The sequence below is a fragment of the Helianthus annuus genome, chromosome 3 (genome assembly GCF_002127325.2).
Source record: "Helianthus annuus cultivar XRQ/B chromosome 3, HanXRQr2.0-SUNRISE, whole genome shotgun sequence".
NCBI classification, from domain to species: domain Eukaryota; kingdom Viridiplantae; phylum Streptophyta; class Magnoliopsida; order Asterales; family Asteraceae; genus Helianthus; species Helianthus annuus.
The window spans coordinates 100,289,927-100,307,589 of record NC_035435.2 but is presented as its reverse complement, the minus strand read 5'-3'; the positions used below and the strand labels follow the sequence as shown (position 1 = coordinate 100,307,589).

The 17,663-nt window shown below is 34.2% G+C and overlaps 2 protein-coding genes across 5 annotated transcripts; both read left to right on the top strand.

Moving 5' to 3' along the window:
* The first annotated feature begins 215 nt into the window (after positions 1–215).
* On the top strand, positions 216–3,908 carry LOC110931563 (ATP-citrate synthase beta chain protein 2). 4 transcript variants are annotated; one of them, XR_004888487.1, is made up of 6 exons: positions 216–645; positions 724–1,605; positions 1,699–1,827; positions 2,229–2,361; positions 2,453–2,581; positions 3,706–3,908. XR_004888487.1 is itself a non-coding variant. In XM_035987527.1 (5 exons), exons 3-5 carry the CDS (start codon positions 1,720–1,722, stop codon positions 2,542–2,544), a joined length of 333 nt encoding a protein of 110 aa, XP_035843420.1. In that variant the 5' UTR covers positions 239–645; positions 737–1,605; positions 1,699–1,719; the 3' UTR covers positions 2,545–2,954. The 4 variants fall into 4 exon arrangements, 2 of the variants coding, with proteins under 2 accessions (XP_035843420.1, XP_035843419.1); XR_004888488.1 differs by lacking the exon at positions 3,706–3,908 and having other exon boundaries at positions 221–645; positions 724–828; positions 970–1,605; positions 2,453–2,975; XM_035987527.1 differs by lacking the exon at positions 3,706–3,908 and having other exon boundaries at positions 239–645; positions 737–1,605; positions 2,453–2,954.
* Positions 3,909–4,337: 429 nt separating this feature from the next.
* LOC110929117 (heat shock cognate 70 kDa protein) lies at positions 4,338–6,799 on the top strand. Its single transcript, XM_022172239.2, is given in 4 exon segments — positions 4,338–4,551; positions 4,877–5,110; positions 5,234–6,372; positions 6,374–6,799. Coding segments are annotated over 3 exon segments (1,608 nt in total). The 5' UTR covers positions 4,338–4,551; positions 4,877–4,890; the 3' UTR covers positions 6,623–6,799.
* The last annotated feature ends 10,864 nt before the right edge of the window (positions 6,800–17,663 follow it).

Sequence of the window (17,663 nt, the reverse complement as noted above, 5' to 3'; positions counted from 1 at the left end):
CAAGTATACAAATCACAAATGTGGTAATCATTAAGTTATAAACGTTAAAATATTTTATATTTTATTTTATCTATATCTATATACTATATATAAGCATTTCATATGTACAAAATAGTAATTTAACACTAATTTTTTAAGATGGCAGGCTAAAAGTCTTAAATAAAACCCAATATTTTTACATTTTTCTTCCCATTCTGCCCTTCATTCTCTGCATGAAACCCTCCAAATGTTATCATCAGAACTCAATCGTTCCCTTCAATTGTTGCACTTTGATTCTTGAATTGCCCCAATCGATTCTCCTTCCCTCAATTAGTTTTAATCGAATGGTGCTCTTCCCCTTTAATGCCACCGCTAAAGCTTCCTCCACCTTCTGTCTATACAAAACGACCTTTTTCCTGTCGTTGTATCGTAATTTTCTCCGGTGAATACGCATTTTATAGTGACAAAGAGGGAAATCCGGTGTTCCCTCTGATGCTTCCGATTGCATATTCAGAGAAGAGAGGGAAGGAGAACCAGAGAACACAGAGAGAGAAGGAGATGCGTGAGCGGGCATTAACAGGGGTTAAAGCGATGCCAGTTCAGTCATCTAGGGTTCCGACAGAGGGGTTCAACAGATGAGCTGTAATCCGGGTTTTATATTTCAAGGTAATTCAATGGTTCTTCAAAATTTATGGGTTCTGTTTAGATTCTTGGGCGTTTTTAATTACTTAATTTTCATGGTAGTTATTATTTGTAGTTGAAAGATGGAAAGGGATTTCATAGGTTTGAATTCAAAAGATTCAAATTTCATGGTCAAAGATGAAGCTGATGAAGTATGCAAAGAATCAGGTTTTTTTCTTATATTTTTCTTCAAGTTTGTTGACCTAATTTGAACGCTTTTTACAAACTGAATTGAAGTTAGTTATGTTGTTATATTTTTCTTCAAGGCGTAAATTCCTCCTTCGTGTTTTGTTTTTATTCAAAATAAAGTTGTTTGTTGAGGAAGGTCGAGTGAATGTGGGACAAGTGACGCCCACAACGAGACGGTACCTGTCGGGTCGAAACGGTGAGAGACAGGTTGCAATGTTATGAGTTAACTAGATTTTATTTAAAAAATCCTTCATATTGAGTTATTCTTTGATTAAAGTAAATTCTAATGGTTCGTTTTTATTGGAATTTTGCAGTTATTTGAAAAGATTGCGGGTTCGGGTTCTGCTAGCAAGAAATGTACGTATATGGAGGGTGTAGTACGTACTCTAATCTAGCTACCAGATTAGTTTATTTTTTTCTTGTATACATGCATGAGCTACTTCGCAATTTAGGTGATTTTTAACGAGCTCACTTGTTTTTTTTTTTTTCTTAAATTTATTAAGTTTAGTGAGCAGTATTGGGGTCAATAATAACCAAGATCTGATTTTTATGTAAATTCGTTGAGTACAATTACAAGATTCAGATTTGGTTGTTATTTGCTTAGTGATATAGCATAACATGCGTGAGCTTTATGTGTGTTTGTAAGATAGATTAGTTTTTTTTTTTGGCAAAAAGACCATTCTACAACCTGTATGTGCTTGGGTTAGTGGAACATGTACACGCCTCTTTAAATCGGAAGTCCAGTTCGGTCACGCAGTAAGCTTATTCTTTTACTTTATCATAACTTTTTGAAACTCGAAAGGGCAATATGGTGATTTCCTTCGTGGTTAATATTTATCCAACAATCAGGGGGCCAAAAGTGGCGGTTTAATGGAGTCTGCGCAAGCTAAAAACAAAGCACTTAAAGAAGCCGGGGCAGTGGTCCCCACTTCATACGAAGCATTCGAAAGCGCAATCAAGGAAACATTTGAGAAGTTGGTAAGCCTCATTTCTGAAATCTTATATTTTTATGAGTAAAATGCCATTTTCGTCTCTAAAGGTTTGGCCAGTTTTGCGACTTTCGTCCAAAGATTTGTTTTTCCGCATCTGGTTCAAAAAAGTTTGAAATTTTGCCATTTTCACCCGGCTCATGAACTCCATCCATTTTTCTCCGTATAGTCATGGGTATTTTCGTCTTTTTAAGTTAACTTAAAGGACAATATGGTCTTTTTTACTTTATGGCAAGATTTCAAACATTTTGGGTCCAAATACGGAAAAACAAACCTTTGGACGAAAGTCGCAAAACTGAAAAACCTCATGGACGAAAAAATGCATTTTACTCCATCTTTGTTTTCCCTTTTTGCCCTTTACGAACTCGAGTTTCTTTCGTGTTTTTATAGTTTGAAGAGGGCAAGATTGCCCCCGTCAAGGAAATAACCCCTCCGCAAATCCCCGAGGACCTTAACACAGCAATTAAGAGCGGGAAAGTACGGGCTCCTACTCATATTATTTCAACCATTTCTGATGACAGATGTATGAAATATGAATGTGTTGCATGAGACTTTTAGGGGTATGCATTTCTTAAATGTTTTTAGGTAATGATTATTATTATTTTTATCTGCAGGTGAAGAGCCTTGCTATGCAGGGGTACCGATGTCCATGATCGTGGAAAAGGGAATGGGCGTTGGTGATGCCATCTCATCCTTTGTGGTTTAAGCGTAGTCTTCCCCGTTACTGCACACAATTCATTGAGGTTGGTCAACATTGACTTTTTTATTATGCAAAATACTCCACCTGTTCTGTGGAAATTGAGTCAGAAGACGGTGTCGGTGTCACGGCTTTTGGCTTAGATAAAACTTCTGAGTTCACTATGGGTAAAGAAGAGAATGAAGGAAAAGGAGCAGGATTGGTTTCTGTAGTGGCCTATAGTTTTTGTCTTAACAGTATAGGGGATGGAGAGCATGTACTGTTTTGGTTTTGTTTTTATGCTTGTGTTTCTTTGTTTGTGGTTGGGGTTTTAGCTACTTGCTAGCTCCTTTCTATAAAGTCTGCAGCCGTTCAAAAAAAAAAAAAAAAAAAAAAAAACCAATGGATCCATACCATAAGACTAGGTCTTTGCTGGTCTACATTTATTCATCTATTCCAAAAGTAATGAAATTTAGGCTTATTGTTGAATCCAAACTTACTTTTAATTGGTTGATTGAATTATATGAAGGTTGGCATTTATTGAATGGTCCATCTTAACTGGCTTTTTATGATATTTTTTACGGATTTAAAGAATAACTTAGCACTACTAATTATGTTGTTTACACTCCTTTATGCAACTTATTATTCTTCTTTTTACGAATTGAAAGGGGAATCCTAGCATTCCATGTAGGGTTTATTCAAGATATTAATATGTTAATATACAAGTAATTAATCTAACCGCAAAGCGCGTTAAGGTTTGAATTATATTCACACCCATATTATCAACTCCGCCGCAACGCGCGGGTTCCCCACTAGTTATTATAAATAACGATCAGAAATATGCAATACAACTTGTACATTGTGCCTTGGGATTAAAAAAAAAAATTGATTTTTTACTTTAATCCAAAGGTTTTTATCTTTTGCAATTTTAACCCTACATAATTTGTTTTTTAACATTAACCCAAAACTTTTCATTATTTGCAATTTAACTTCACAATTTTTGTCACTTATACTTTTCATCTTTCGCAACTTTTCGTTTTACGTATAGTTCTAAATTTTTCGAGTTAATACGACGCAACGTACGACTGTGGTTCAACTTTTTTATGTTTTGTTTCAAATTTTGCAAGTTAACACGGCGCAACGTGCTTGTGTGGTTCAACGTTTTTACCTCTATTTTTCCATGTTTGACAGGTTCGTCGCAACACGCAGATCCTAGGTCAAGTCGGTGTTGGTGGTCGATGACGGTTGTTGGCATTAGTACAATTTGAAAATGTTTTACGTCCCGCCGCAACGTGGGGTGTGCTTTGGGGGTTTCTCAAAGAAAAAGTGGTTATGCATATGGTTTTTGTAACATTGGCTTTGTGGGTTTTCCAAAAAAAAATGATTTATTTTTATATTTCACCCAAAAGTATTTCATAAATTACTTTTAACCCAAAACTTTTTATCTTTTGCAATCTATACTTACAACTTTTTTTACTTTCAACTTTGATCCTTTATAGTTTTCATTTTTCGCTTTATGCTTGGTTCTAAATTTTGTGACTTAACACATCGCAACGTGCGTCTTTGGTTTAACGTTTTTACGTTTCGTTCTAAAATTTGTGAGTTAACACGACGCAACGTGCGTGTGTGGGTGAACGTTTTTACATCGTCTATTCTTTTTCCCGTTTGACAGGTTTAACATAACGTTTGAGTTCTAGATCGACTTAGTTATAACTAAATAATCTCCGTCATATTACGGCGGGTTGCAATTCTAGTTAAAGCTTAATTACATTTGGGACAATAATGGGATAAAAAAGACAGAAGGAAGAATATCAGTAAAGTAATGACGGTTCAAAAAAAAAAGTAAAGTAATGTTGACCTTTCCTCTCCTCGAAGAATAGAAACAGTCGGACCGTTCAAACTCGGTCGGCGCTGCTGGTTATGCCAGGACATCAAGAAAACAACTCCCTATATTAACGAACCCTTCAAGTAAACTGCAAGGATTACGTAAAAGTGTTCGAGGTTCAGTTTCGAACGGTGTTGTGTTTATCCAGAAAGGTAACACTGTTAATAGATATAGGATATACATAAAAATAGAGATTGTATCTTTTATAGTTTTATACTGAATTATTATGAATGAAAGAGGCAAGGACTTTATACTCAAACAATTGTGATTTGTGAACATATCATTATTATGGTATATTACATGCATTTGATTAGAAAAAGTGGTTGTTTGATTTTTAATTAATTTTAGTTTCCTTAAACCTTTTGCTTGGCGTCTGTAATTGACAAAACAAAGATGATATATTTCATGGAGTCCATAGTTTGTATGTATTTTAGATTACAATGTTTTTGACAATCCTTATTTTGGCTTTGTTTACAGCTACGTATTTCAAGATGTCTAGAAGTGTAAAAACAACTCCAGTTGGTATTGATCTTGGAACCACATACTCGTGTGTTGCTGTCTGGTTTGATCAACACAACCGTGTTGAGATCCTTCCTAATGAACAGGGAAACAAAATCACCCCATCATGTGTGGCTTCTAACGACACTGAATTTTTAGTAGGTGAGGGTGCCAAAAATCAAATCACCAGGAACCCCACTAACACTGTGTTTGGTAAGTCGATTTCACGAACTAGTTTATATTTATCTCAGAAAATTCATAGATATTTAACACTAGTCATTTAGTATACAGCCTGCTAACTGATAAAACTTAATTTTATTTTTGCTGAATTTTTAGATGTTAAGCGTCTAATGGGACGCCGATTCAGCGATGTCAAATTGCAGAAAGACATACAATCATTGCCTATTAAGGTTGTTGAAGGACCTACTGATAAGCCAATGATTGTACTTGAACACATGGGTATCAACAAGGAATTTTCGCCTGAAGAAATATCTTCAATGATTCTAAAGAAGTTGAAAGAAGCTGCTGAGGCATACCTCGGAACACCAGTTATAGATGCGGTGATTACTGTTCCTGCGTATTTCAGCGACAAGCAACGACAAGCAACGAAGGATGCCGGTACACTGGCTGGTCTCAATGTCATGCGCTTGATCAGTGAGCCCACATCCGCTGCCATTGCATACGGCCTAGACAAGATGTCAGACCCAAACCACCCTGAACATAAAAATGTATTGGTCTTTGATTTAGGTGGAGGGACATTCGATATGTCACTTCTCACTATCAGCAGGGATGGAGCCATAAGTGTTAAAGCAGTGGGTGGTGACACTCGTCTGGGTGGAGAGGATTTTGACAAGGCAATGGTTGATTATTGTGTACAAGAGTTTAATAAAAAGCAAAATAAAAATATCAGTAAAAATGTAAAAGCATTGGGGAGATTGAAAGTTGCTTGTGAAAAAGCTAAGAGGGATCTTTCTTCAACAACTGTAACTTCAATTGACATTGACTGCTTCTATGATGGAACTGATTTTTCCATAAAGGTCACCCGGGCAAAATTTGAGATGCTGAATGCTGGTTTTTTTGAGAAGTGCATTGAGAATGTTGAAAATTGTTTAAGAGATGGGAATATGCACAAACATAATGTCGATGATATTGTTCTTGTTGGTGGGTCGACTAGGATTCCCAAGGTGCAACAATTGTTGAGAGAATTTTTTGATGGGAAATCACTTTGCAAAACCATTAATGCGGATGAAGCTGTTGCTTATGGTGCAGCGGTGTTGGCTGCAAACTTAAGTGGTAATGGCAATAAAGCCGTGAAGGATATGACACTTTTGGATGTGACTCCTTTGTCCCTTGGTATCAAAAGCCAGGGAAGATATATGAGAATCATGATTCCAAGGAACACACCGATACCCGCCATGAAGGAGGAAAACCGTTATACAATGTATGACAACCAGGTACGCATGAAGGTTGCTGTACGTGTATCAAGGTGAGTGCGATGAAACTAAAGACAACATCTTCCTTGATGAATTTAATCTTCATGATGTTCCACCAGCTCCTAAAGGTACAGAAGGAATGAAGGTTCGATTAAGCATAGATTCTAATGGTATTCTTGATGTCTCAGCTGAGTTGTTATCAACTGGTAATAAAAGAAGCATAGTAATCGCTGGGAGTGGAAATGTGTCCAAGGATGACATAGAGAAAATGCTGAAAAAGGTTGAGCTGTGAAATCATATATTATAATTAGCATGAGATGATTAAAAAAGAGCATTGTTAATGTTTTGCTTTCAACAAGTTTGTCTTCAATTCCAAATTCAATCATGTGAGGATTATGGTTTTGTGAAATTGGAAACTTTTTAGGAGCCAGGTTTCATTTTTGTAATCAAGGTTATGTTGTTTACATAATGTTTATCTTTTATAATACAACTAAATCCACCTATTTGGTCTTTTCTCCACCTCTATTTTTAATTGATTACAGAACCGTAATGGACCTTAACCCACGTAGCCATGGCTTGCAGACAAGCATGGTTCATACCCATCGATACGGCACTTGTGTGAAAAACTGGTTCACACGAAGTAGTGTCCCGACTAATCAGTCTTTTCCTTTTATAGGGTGGTTGATGTTGGTCATCGGTGTTGGGATCGTACTCGTCGGTTTGGTTGATGGGGCTTGCTTCATATGTGGAGGGTAATGGGTTAAAATAAGAAGGGTTTTAATATGGGTACGGATAACATGTTATGTCGAGTAGGGTTGACCTTTCAACAAGTATTGAACTAATTAAATTTGAGTAAGAGCAAAATAATGGTCTCATTATCCTGAATAATTTCGCTTTGGGGGTTGTATTCAACATTGGGTTAGGTAACGGGTCAAATAAGTAATCCATAGCTAATGGACGCATTAAGCTTGATTAGGAGTAAAAAATAATTGTTTTATATAAAGTATTTTAAGATGTTGCAGAGTAAACAAACCAATTATTTGATGCAGGGCGATTTATTTGAGGCTCACTAATATTTTTATTTAGTGCAGGATGCGTATACTTTGAACAAACGTAATTCGGCTTTTTATGCTTTTGCAAATAAACAATATCACAACTAAACTAGGGCAGGATCAAAAAATATTTACTTTTTCATTCATCCGTAGTGGCCATCTACATTGCTTGTTCTCAGCACCAAAGGGCCGGGCAGTATAGGTTTGGCCGCACTTGCCGATTTCAATTACATTTGAAGGTGAGATTTCCTTTGTAATTAATTTACGGCAAGGAGGTCTAAGATCTTAACCCTCCTTGTCGGTTCAAAAGTCAATAAAGCTCCTCTTCAGCCCAATGAAAACATGTCACCTAAGACATGCAATTGGCACCACATTGGTTTTTCCGGAACCACACGTTCTGCCCTTATCGTGGTGCGTCTAACTGCCTTTTGATCAGTTCCCGACTGTCAGATAAAGCCAGCTTTCAGTCCTCGCCATTCAAATTGAGTGGCTATAGGTTATTGGAGGGTGTGAGCGAAAGTTTGTAAAAATGCAAGTTTAGATGACATTAAGAGCAATAAGAAAAAAGCTTGTTAAGCTTCGCTAAGGGGAGGAGGGGTGGTTCACTAGTGATAGTTTCTATCACTCCCACTATCCAATCAAATCATGTCATGTCATCAACCAAATTTCTATCACTAGTGATAGAAATGTAGGGGGGTGGTATCACTAGTGATGGAATTCTATCACTCCCAAATTTTTTTAATTTTTTATTTTAATATTAAAACAATAAATCAATGTCTAAATATTTAGTGGATTTGAGGGGTTCAAAAGGAATCTTTGTCTGAATATCACTAAATTTGAGGGGCTATTCAATTGCAAAACGACAAATACATTTGGCCCTTACTAAATACAACGCGTTATATAAAGCACGCGTTATACTTTTCCAACGCGTTATAAATTTGAGGCGGCGGTGTTCCGTGATGGTTCAACGAGTGATGGGGTGGTATAACGGACCACCCCGTGTGGCATTAAGAGCAATAAGAAAAAATCTTGTTAAGCTTCGCTAAACGTGGGATTACTGGTGCTCATTTCTGCAATCACCAAGTCATTCACCTCGATTTGGTGAGATTTTTTATTAATTTTTTTTCTGCTTTTCTAAAATTTGAGAAAAATCATTTTTATTTTCTATTATTAATCTATGGTAGGATGATGAAGGTGAAGTTAAAATACGTTTACTGAAGAAGAGGGGGGGGGGGGGGGGGGGCTTTTTAAGAGAATTTGGATTAGAAGGATTTTACATATTTACTTTTTTTCTTGGCCGGCCAGAGAGGAAATATATTTTACATCTTACTTGATTTATGGACTTGCGCATTAGATTTTGCAATGCGATGACGCACTTGGCGGGCCACTAGGTATATAACTAACTACCTTTGGATCTTTGAGTTGCGACTTCAGATTTCCCTACCTTTGAACAACAATGGTGATTTGTGCTTGTGGAAGAGTTGTTGCAATCCGAACTTCGTGGACTAACACTAACTCTGGACGTTGTTTATATTGTTGCCACTAAACGGTAAGAATTTTAACCACTGGACGCCCCTGTTCATTCTTGCCCTAAAAGTATTCTTTCGATTAATTTCCAGCAATCAAACTGTCAATTCGTTGCTTGGACTGATCCCCCATGTGTCCACGATATGTTGAAATCCTTCCGGGAATCTTGAGGTCTAGGAATTACCCAACAGAGTTCAAGTACTTGAACCAAAAGACTACTACTTAAACCATTTCAAAATACTACAACCCAGCTGAGACTGCTAATTAAACCATTTCAAAAGACTACAAGTATTTTCCCAACAAACACAAGCCATGTTTCTGGCATATCAACCTGTTGTTTATTTAAAATGATGGTCCAATTAGTTGCAACAACATGTTTGAAAGGAATGCATGTCTACAACACATTGTTCTCCCCAATATCCTATAAACTGATACATTTGTCATGTATTCCATTAGCTTCATGTAGATTGACATTGAAATCCTTCATATCTACTTCCCCTCCATCTACTACATTGACTTCACCAACAATGTAGTCAGTCTTCATCAGAGTATTCTCTTCTCTATCTTCATCAATAACTTGTTCATCTACATCGACATCCCTATCGTCATCAATAACTTGTTCATCTACATCAATATACCTATAAATTGATACACTTGTCCTCCATTCCACAGTTTTATCATGTTCAATCCCTACCCTTGTTTCCCCAACTTCAATATAAACAAAACTTTCATTATAATCAGAAACCTGCTTCATCGTACTCACTAGATTGTGATAGTTACTTAGAGGTGTCAATCCAAAGTCTAAATCCGACTCACCAACATAACCTAGCTCTTGTGCAAAGTCGTCTAGTTCAAGAATATATAGAATTTTTCAATATTCACCAAATCCACATAATCAATGATATGTATTATGTGGTATATAAATATTATTCAATTTGGTCAATTTCAACACAATTTCAAGTTTTAAATTTGTACCACGGTAAGGTTCAATCACTCATTACGATACACGAGGAAAAGTGCCCATGGCTGGCGAGAGAGGCGGATCTAGGGGTATCCCAAGGGTAGCTCGGGATACCCCTCAACTTAAAGAGTCCTGGTTCCGCCACGGTTCTAGCACAAAAGGGATTATATGAATATACGGTAAAAAAAAAAAATTGGGATACCTCTAAATTTTCCTTTTAGCTCCGCCACTGGCTGGCGTAATATAGCGGACACAAGATACCAAGATTGTCTAAGGATACAAGAGTTTTTAGTACCGAAATTCGGCCAACGTCTAGTCGAATCCTTGTGAGGGATGTTTTTGTTATATTTAAAAGCATGGATCTGGGAAGGTAAACACAACCCTAAGACCACCCATGTATTTCACTAATACCCCCGACGTCATCTCTTCTGTCAACATATCCTTCAGATTTTCCGGTGCATCAAGATCTATACATTTGCCTCCTAACAAACTATACGCCCAGTTTCTAAATTCCACCTACCGCCGACAAGTTAATACCACTGAGACCTTTCGACTTTGGAAGTATTATTGCCCAGAAGCACATCCCTAACGGAGCGAGTAGCTCATACAGCTCCATGCGAAGACTGTTGTGGAGGGGCTTCCCCCTTCATCTCTAACCCCTGTGTCCTCGCCACTTGGGCTCTCTTCAATTTTCCGAGGTCTCAAGAAGGCTCTACCATTTCTCCCAAACTTTGCCACCTTCATTCCCAGCCTTGCCCCATCACGAAAATCTCATGTAACTTCTCTTCCCAAGCCACACCAGAGAACCTCACAAACACGAAACATTACTATGAAGATAAATTGTAACTTATCCTCCCAAGCCACCCCATTCCTTCACTCCCAGCCTTGAACATTACTATGTCTTAACTTTTGAAATATGATGGAAAGAAGCTAAAAAACATCAAACCATTTCAATTACAATATATTTATTTCTCCTTGCAAACAAAAGAAGATAAATTGTATTTTTAGTTACGTAAAAGTGGTTTACTAATGAATAAAATACTTTTAAGATGATATTAATAATTGATAATGCAAAGAAGATAAGAAAACATTAAATTATTCCAATTACAACATATTTATTACTCCTTGCAAACAAATGAAATAAAGTGTATGTTCAGTTACGTAAAAGTGGTTTTTACTAATGAATTAACTTCCTTTAGAATGATTTTTAAAATTGTAATAGATATGATATTAATTTATGATGCAAAGTCTAGTCGAATTGTTTTAGGTGGGCAGATTGAGGGATGAGCTGGATACAATGCAAGTGATTCCTGAAACAAAAGCACTAAAATGGTTATGCTGGTTACCAAAGAAAATCAATTGTTTTATGTGGTGGGTCGTTCTAAACCGCATACCCACAAGGGAGGCTCTTGCTAGACATAAGGTTACTTTACCTTCACAGTCATGTGTGCTATGCAACATGGTACAAGAATCTGCAGATCATCTACTTGTCACGTGTCAGTTCGTGCAACAGGTATGGGTAGGGATCTCATTGTGGACGAAAATGCCCCTGCCTAGGTATCTATTGAACGTTTGTTGAGTTGCTTAAATATGCACAAAGCTTGCAACTTTTGGGCAATAAAAAGAAGGCGATTTACACGATCCTTGCAACCGTGTGTAGTTCGTTATGGAGGACGCGGAACGAATTGATCTTTAACAGCAGACCCAAGCAATTACAGAAGTTAATCAGTGAGATAGGCATTATCATTTCTATGGATCAACTCAAAGGCAAAAAATTTGCAGCTGCAGTGGAAGTCTTGGTGTGAATTTAAGGTGAGCTGCGCATAATGGTCTGTTCCTTTTTCTATGTTTTGGTTGTAATCATTTGGAAACTCCTTGTGTAATTTTAGGGGGTGTTTGAGATTGCTTATGAAAAACTACGTATATCCTTTTGCATCACCTTATCTCCTTTTTCAAAAGGTTACTCCTTCTTAACTTTTCTATTTCTCCTTTTCAAAGCCTTAAAATCTCCTTTTTAACCCATTACTCAAATATCATTTTCAAAAAAGATTCCTTTAGTTATAAGTAAATAAATTGTTTTATAAGCAATCCCAAACACCCCCTTATTGTGGGCCGCTTGCTTGGGTTCATTTATTTTTAATGAAAATCACCTTCTTTCAACATATATATATGTAGGTAAAGAGTAAAATACAAATGCGCTTATCGTACGATACGTACGCGGTCATCCCAGCCCTTCGATCAGGTGCAGATCTGGTGCGAATTCAATACATATCGCATGTGAAAAAATGGTTAGCATGGGGTAGTGTGAAAAATGGCATGGGGTATGTAGATGGACAAAATCGCATGTGAAAGATTTGAATATCGCATGTGAAAAAATGGCATGGGGTAATGTGAAAAATGGCATGGGGTGTGTAGAATCGCATATGGAAAATTGAATATCGCATGTGAGAAAATGGCATGGGGTAATGTGAAAAATGGCATGGGGTGTGTAGAATCGCATGTGGAAAATTGAATATCGCATGTGAAAAAATGGCTAGCATGGGGTAATGTGAAAACTGACATGAGGTGTGTAAAATCGCATGTGGAAAATTGAATATCGCATGTGAAAAAATGGTTAGCATGGGGTAATGTGAAAAATGGCATGGGGTGTGTAGATGGAGAAAATCACATGTGGAAGATTGAATTCGCACAGCTCGTACAGTTCGCATGGAGGTATTAAATCGCATGGGAGATGAAGATCTGACGGCTAGGGTTATCGCGTACGTAATGTACGATAAGCCCTATTGTACGTTAACCGGCCTCTATATATATATATGCGATGAATAGTAAAACAAAATTTTTTACTTATACATTAAATTATAATCAATTTAATTCTTATTTAATTTGATCATTTTCCTATAATTCGCGTTCATTGTTTTTTCTAGCAAAATACGGGATTGTGTTAGATATATTTTTTATCGACGTGTCTGTATAAATTTTGTTGAGAAAAAGAGTTCTATTTAATATAGTTTAGTGGTGAATCGAACCGATACCGGTATCGATTCTGCTATTGTTTGTTATTATGGAATCCAATACCATTATTTTTTTATGATTCTCTATCGGTATCGGTATTGTTATTATTGGAATCGATAACTGCATTCATTTTTCATGGTTTTTAAAGTAAAACACATTTAGTTGTGCATATCATTGACATTAAACCGAATGTCGATAAAATAGTGATACTGTTACGAAACAAACTAGTAGCAAGCGAATTCCCACCCCATCGTGCACAAATTATTATATTATATTATATTATATTATATTATATTATATTATATTATATTATATTATATTATATTATATTATATTATATTATATTATATTATATTATATTATATTATATTATATTATATTATATTATATTATATTATATTATATTATATTATATTATATTATATTATATTATATTATATTATATTATATTATATTATATTATATTATATTATATTATATTATATTATATTATATTATATTATATTATATTATATTATATTATATTATATTATATTATATTATATTATATTATATTATATTATATTATATTATATTATATTATATTATATTATATTTATTAATTTTAATTCTAATTTTAAATTTTAACTTTAAATACATACATTTACCATGAGAGTGAATAGTGTCAGGCAGCAGCTACCTGGCACTTTCCCATTAGTCCAACTAAACTACGATTTCATCATATTTAAATATATAGTTTTGCCATTGGTTTTGTTTTATTCTTCTTCTAGCCAAATTACAGTTTTACACTCAGTTCAAAATTACAATTTTGCCATCTTTTTTGTTTTTTCCCCTGTCAAACTACGATTTCTCCTCAGTGTAAAATTACAGTCATGCCATCGTTTTAGTGTTTTTTTTATTATCTTCCAGTTTCACCCATTATACCTTAAATAATATACGATTCTAACCCTTTTTGTTTCTATTTAATTTGATTTTTCCTCTAATAACTTGCATTCATTATCTTTTTAGTTTTAAAGATATCTTTGTTTAATATATTTTTCTTGGCGTTCATGTATGAACTTTGTTGAAAAAACATGACATTTGGACCAAGTGTCAGTATCATGTATCATATCGATACCGTCATGAAACCGGCTGATACTTGTCAAATTCCCGCCGCATCGTGCGGGAAATCTCACTACTTAGATATTAAAGATACTCACTTTATTAGGTACTCCCTTGTGGTGAGAAATCTCGCTACTTAGAGCATTCATAATGAATTAGGCTTGTAAACGAACTGAACGTTTATGAACTGTTCGTGAACTTGTTCGGCAGGAAGTTCATTTATGTTCGTTTATTTAACAAACAAATGAAGACGAACACAAAATTTTGTTCGTTTAGTTAAATGAACGAACATTAACACCTTGTGTTCGTTTATTAATGTTCGTGAACGTCCGTTTATGCTTGTTTATTTATGTTTGTGAATGTTCATTTAAATTTTTGTAAATACATAAATAGTTATCTTTATATGAATATTAGCTTTTCTAACTACTTATACAAATAACTAATTAGTAATTAAGTTTTCTAGTAAAAAAATGAAATTTTAAAATTTTTCTTCGATCATTACTTAATAATTATATAAAAACCTACTTAATTTTAGCATCTATGAACCCAAATTTAAATGTGTTTTCGGATAAACTGTGATATATTAGACTAGGTTAATGCCCGCGCGATGCGCGGCTTCATCCAAAACCATATTATTTCCTTTGAAATATAATATTTTGTACATACGCATACATTGGAAGAAAAAAAACAAAAAACAATTCAAATTCCTGAAAAAACTTCCTTGTAGACTACATTTGTTGTTTTACTCGTTACATTCCTATCTTTGTCTAGTATAAGCAAATGTTTAAGTAAATAACACCAACCTGATGTATACGCCTTGTACGGATTTGTTAAAGGTGTGGTTGGCAAGATACGTCGATCAATGGTATTGATATAAGATGATGCAAGAATTTGTATCGGATACTGAAACATTGGATGATCGAATTATGTTTTTTTGTTGTGTTTAACTTGTTGGTCACATTATGTCTCTTATTATCTTCATGTAGTTTCTTTAATCTTCTTCGTTCAGCTGATTTTTCATTCTCAACATCATTATAACCAACTAAAAAAAAATTGATATCCATAAATTATCAAATTATACATTAACAAACGAATTCCTTTATAGAAAAACAAATAATTTTCCATTTGTAATGTTAAAAAAAATTTAAATGAAACATTATATTCATGTGTACAAAAATAAAAAATTTACAATTTGTAATATTAGTCAATGGACTTCTTCCAGCTTGAACTGCAACAAATAAACTCCAATGTACCAATCAAATATGTTTATGTATTACATAATTTTTGATTTAAAAATAAAAAAATAAACACATAATCATAGTAAAGAAACACAAAAGTGACTTACACGCCACGTAGGGATTTGTTAAAGGTGTGGTTGGCAAAATACGTCCATCCATGTTATTGATATAAGAGGATGCACGAATCGGTGTTACTACATGGCAAACATTTGTATCGGATAATGAAACGTTGGCTGAACGAATGACGTTTTGTGAAGTGGACGATTTATTATTTGCATTTCCTCTTTTATTGTCCAAATACAGTTTCCTTAACTTTCTACGTTCAACATAGTCTTGATGCTCAACTTGATTATGATCAACTGAAGAATAAAATGCATATAGTACTTTTTTAAGTATTTATAAAAAAACAATCAATTCATTTCTATAAAATTGCAAACATTACCATTCGTAATGTTAGACAAAGGTCTTCTACCAACAGCACCTACAAAATTTTAAGTGAAAATAACATTACTTAACATAGTTATCTAATATATTATTTTTTATTGTATTTGTAAACAAATATAAAACTAAAGTACATACTATTGGAAGGTTCAACACCAATAGGAAGTGGAAATGAAGGTAAAGGTTGACGTTTTGCACGCTTTGGCATATCCTAAAGTTGTATCATATATAACATACCAATGTATTAAAATGACTGTTAGAACAATATAAACGTACAAGTATAATGTAAAAAGATAAAACTTACGTGTATGAGAAATGACCAAACGTCAAAACTTCAAAAATTATGAATGTGGGGAGAGAGTTTTCTGATTAGACTTGTACAACCTTTAGTATAAAACATTGAGTGTGTATTATGAATAAGAGTAGAGGTTTTTTATAGTATTGGAAGTGATTATAAAAAAGGAAACTATAAAATTTTTTTAAAAATTTCGGTTATAAATGTAAAAAAGGAAACAATTTACCATTAAAATTAAATGGAGGTAAATCTATAAAATTTAATGGCAGATTTTTTTAAAAAAAAAAATTTAAATTGTTGGTTATACAATTTATAAAAGGAAACAAATTCATACAAATTATTATCTTTAGATAAATTTAAAAAAAGTGGAGGTTTATTATACAATTTTATATATAGTAGTTACATAATGATTATAGTAATTACATAATAATAATAATAATTACATAATGATTACAACAAATTTATTTACATAAAATCGGTTAATAAAATTTCTATTTACAGTTTAAATATTAAAAAAATATAAATATTTTTAAAAATTATACTTTCTAAACAAAATATAAAGTAACAAAAGGTAAAGTTTAAAGAAGTATAAGTAATAGGAAACATTCCAAACCAACCATATGTCTCAACTAAAAAATCAATCATATGTCTCAAATAAAGAACCAACAACCCATGCATCAAATGAAAAACCAAACAACCATATGTTTAAAATTCAAAATCAAACAAACAAACCAACCATGACAAAACAATCGAAACCAATCTAACACGCAAACGAAACCAAAGCAGCAATATTCGGAAAAAAAATAAATTGTTTTTCTTAAACCTACTTCAACCATGAACTACTTCTCCAACTTTGGAACCAGCAAAATCGTTCCATCATCAACTTGAACATCCGAGACACCAGCTTTTTTAACCTTTGTTGATGATAGAGATGTGCTTTCTTCAACTTCATACACGTCAGCAAGGTTACGCTTCAATTCCGAAGACGAAGTCTTAGAACAATCTTTAGATGTGCAATCGGGTGTGAAGCTATCACCAATAGAATCCACGGCATCCTGAATGATATATTCAAAATTAGAAAGTATATTAAATGTTTAAAACATTTGGTATTTTGTAACATTAACTTAAAATACATACCTTTAGAGCAAAAGGGTTTTGAGTTGACATATCACTAAGTGAAACATCAGCAGCCGCCTCGTCCACACCCTACAATTCAAAACATAATAAGGCTAGGCACAACAAAACTAATAAATCTCATAACATAACTTTAATTCAAAGATTTGTAAGTGTTAACCTGATCAGCTGGAATTCGGCTCTCCAAGGACTCAATGATTGCTGCATCATTCACCAACTTATGAACAGCATAACCATCAATATGGTTGTCAATATTGAATTGACTAATTTGAATCTTGAAGGCAAACTTCTTATCATTCAAAGATTTAAACTGATAGGGAATGGTTTTCTCTTCCAAAGATGCCTAATATACATGAATCAAAATTTATTGAAAAGAACATAGAAATAAGATTTAAACATTAATAATATGTATCTTGTATACGAATTTAAAGAAAGTACTGATGTGAAATACGTTACCTGATCCACTTTACACTTCTCAAGCAATTGAATTGTTGTCATACCCAACATTTTTCTAGCTTCACGGTCGAACAAAGTCAAAGAGGCAATAGCTGCATAATCTTGTACTCTTATTG

Excerpts from the sequence above, each read along its gene's own strand:
- LOC110931563 (XM_035987527.1), top strand. The coding sequence starts at position 1,720 with ATGGAGTCTGCGCAAGCTAAAAACAAAGCACTTAAAGAAGCCGGGGCA. Across the intron at positions 1,828-2,228 it reads AGGAAACATTTGAGAAGTTG|TTTGAAGAGGGCAAGATTGC; the intron begins GTAAGCCTCATT and ends GTGTTTTTATAG. Across the intron at positions 2,362-2,452 it reads AACCATTTCTGATGACAGAT|GTGAAGAGCCTTGCTATGCA; the intron begins GTATGAAATATG and ends TTTTATCTGCAG.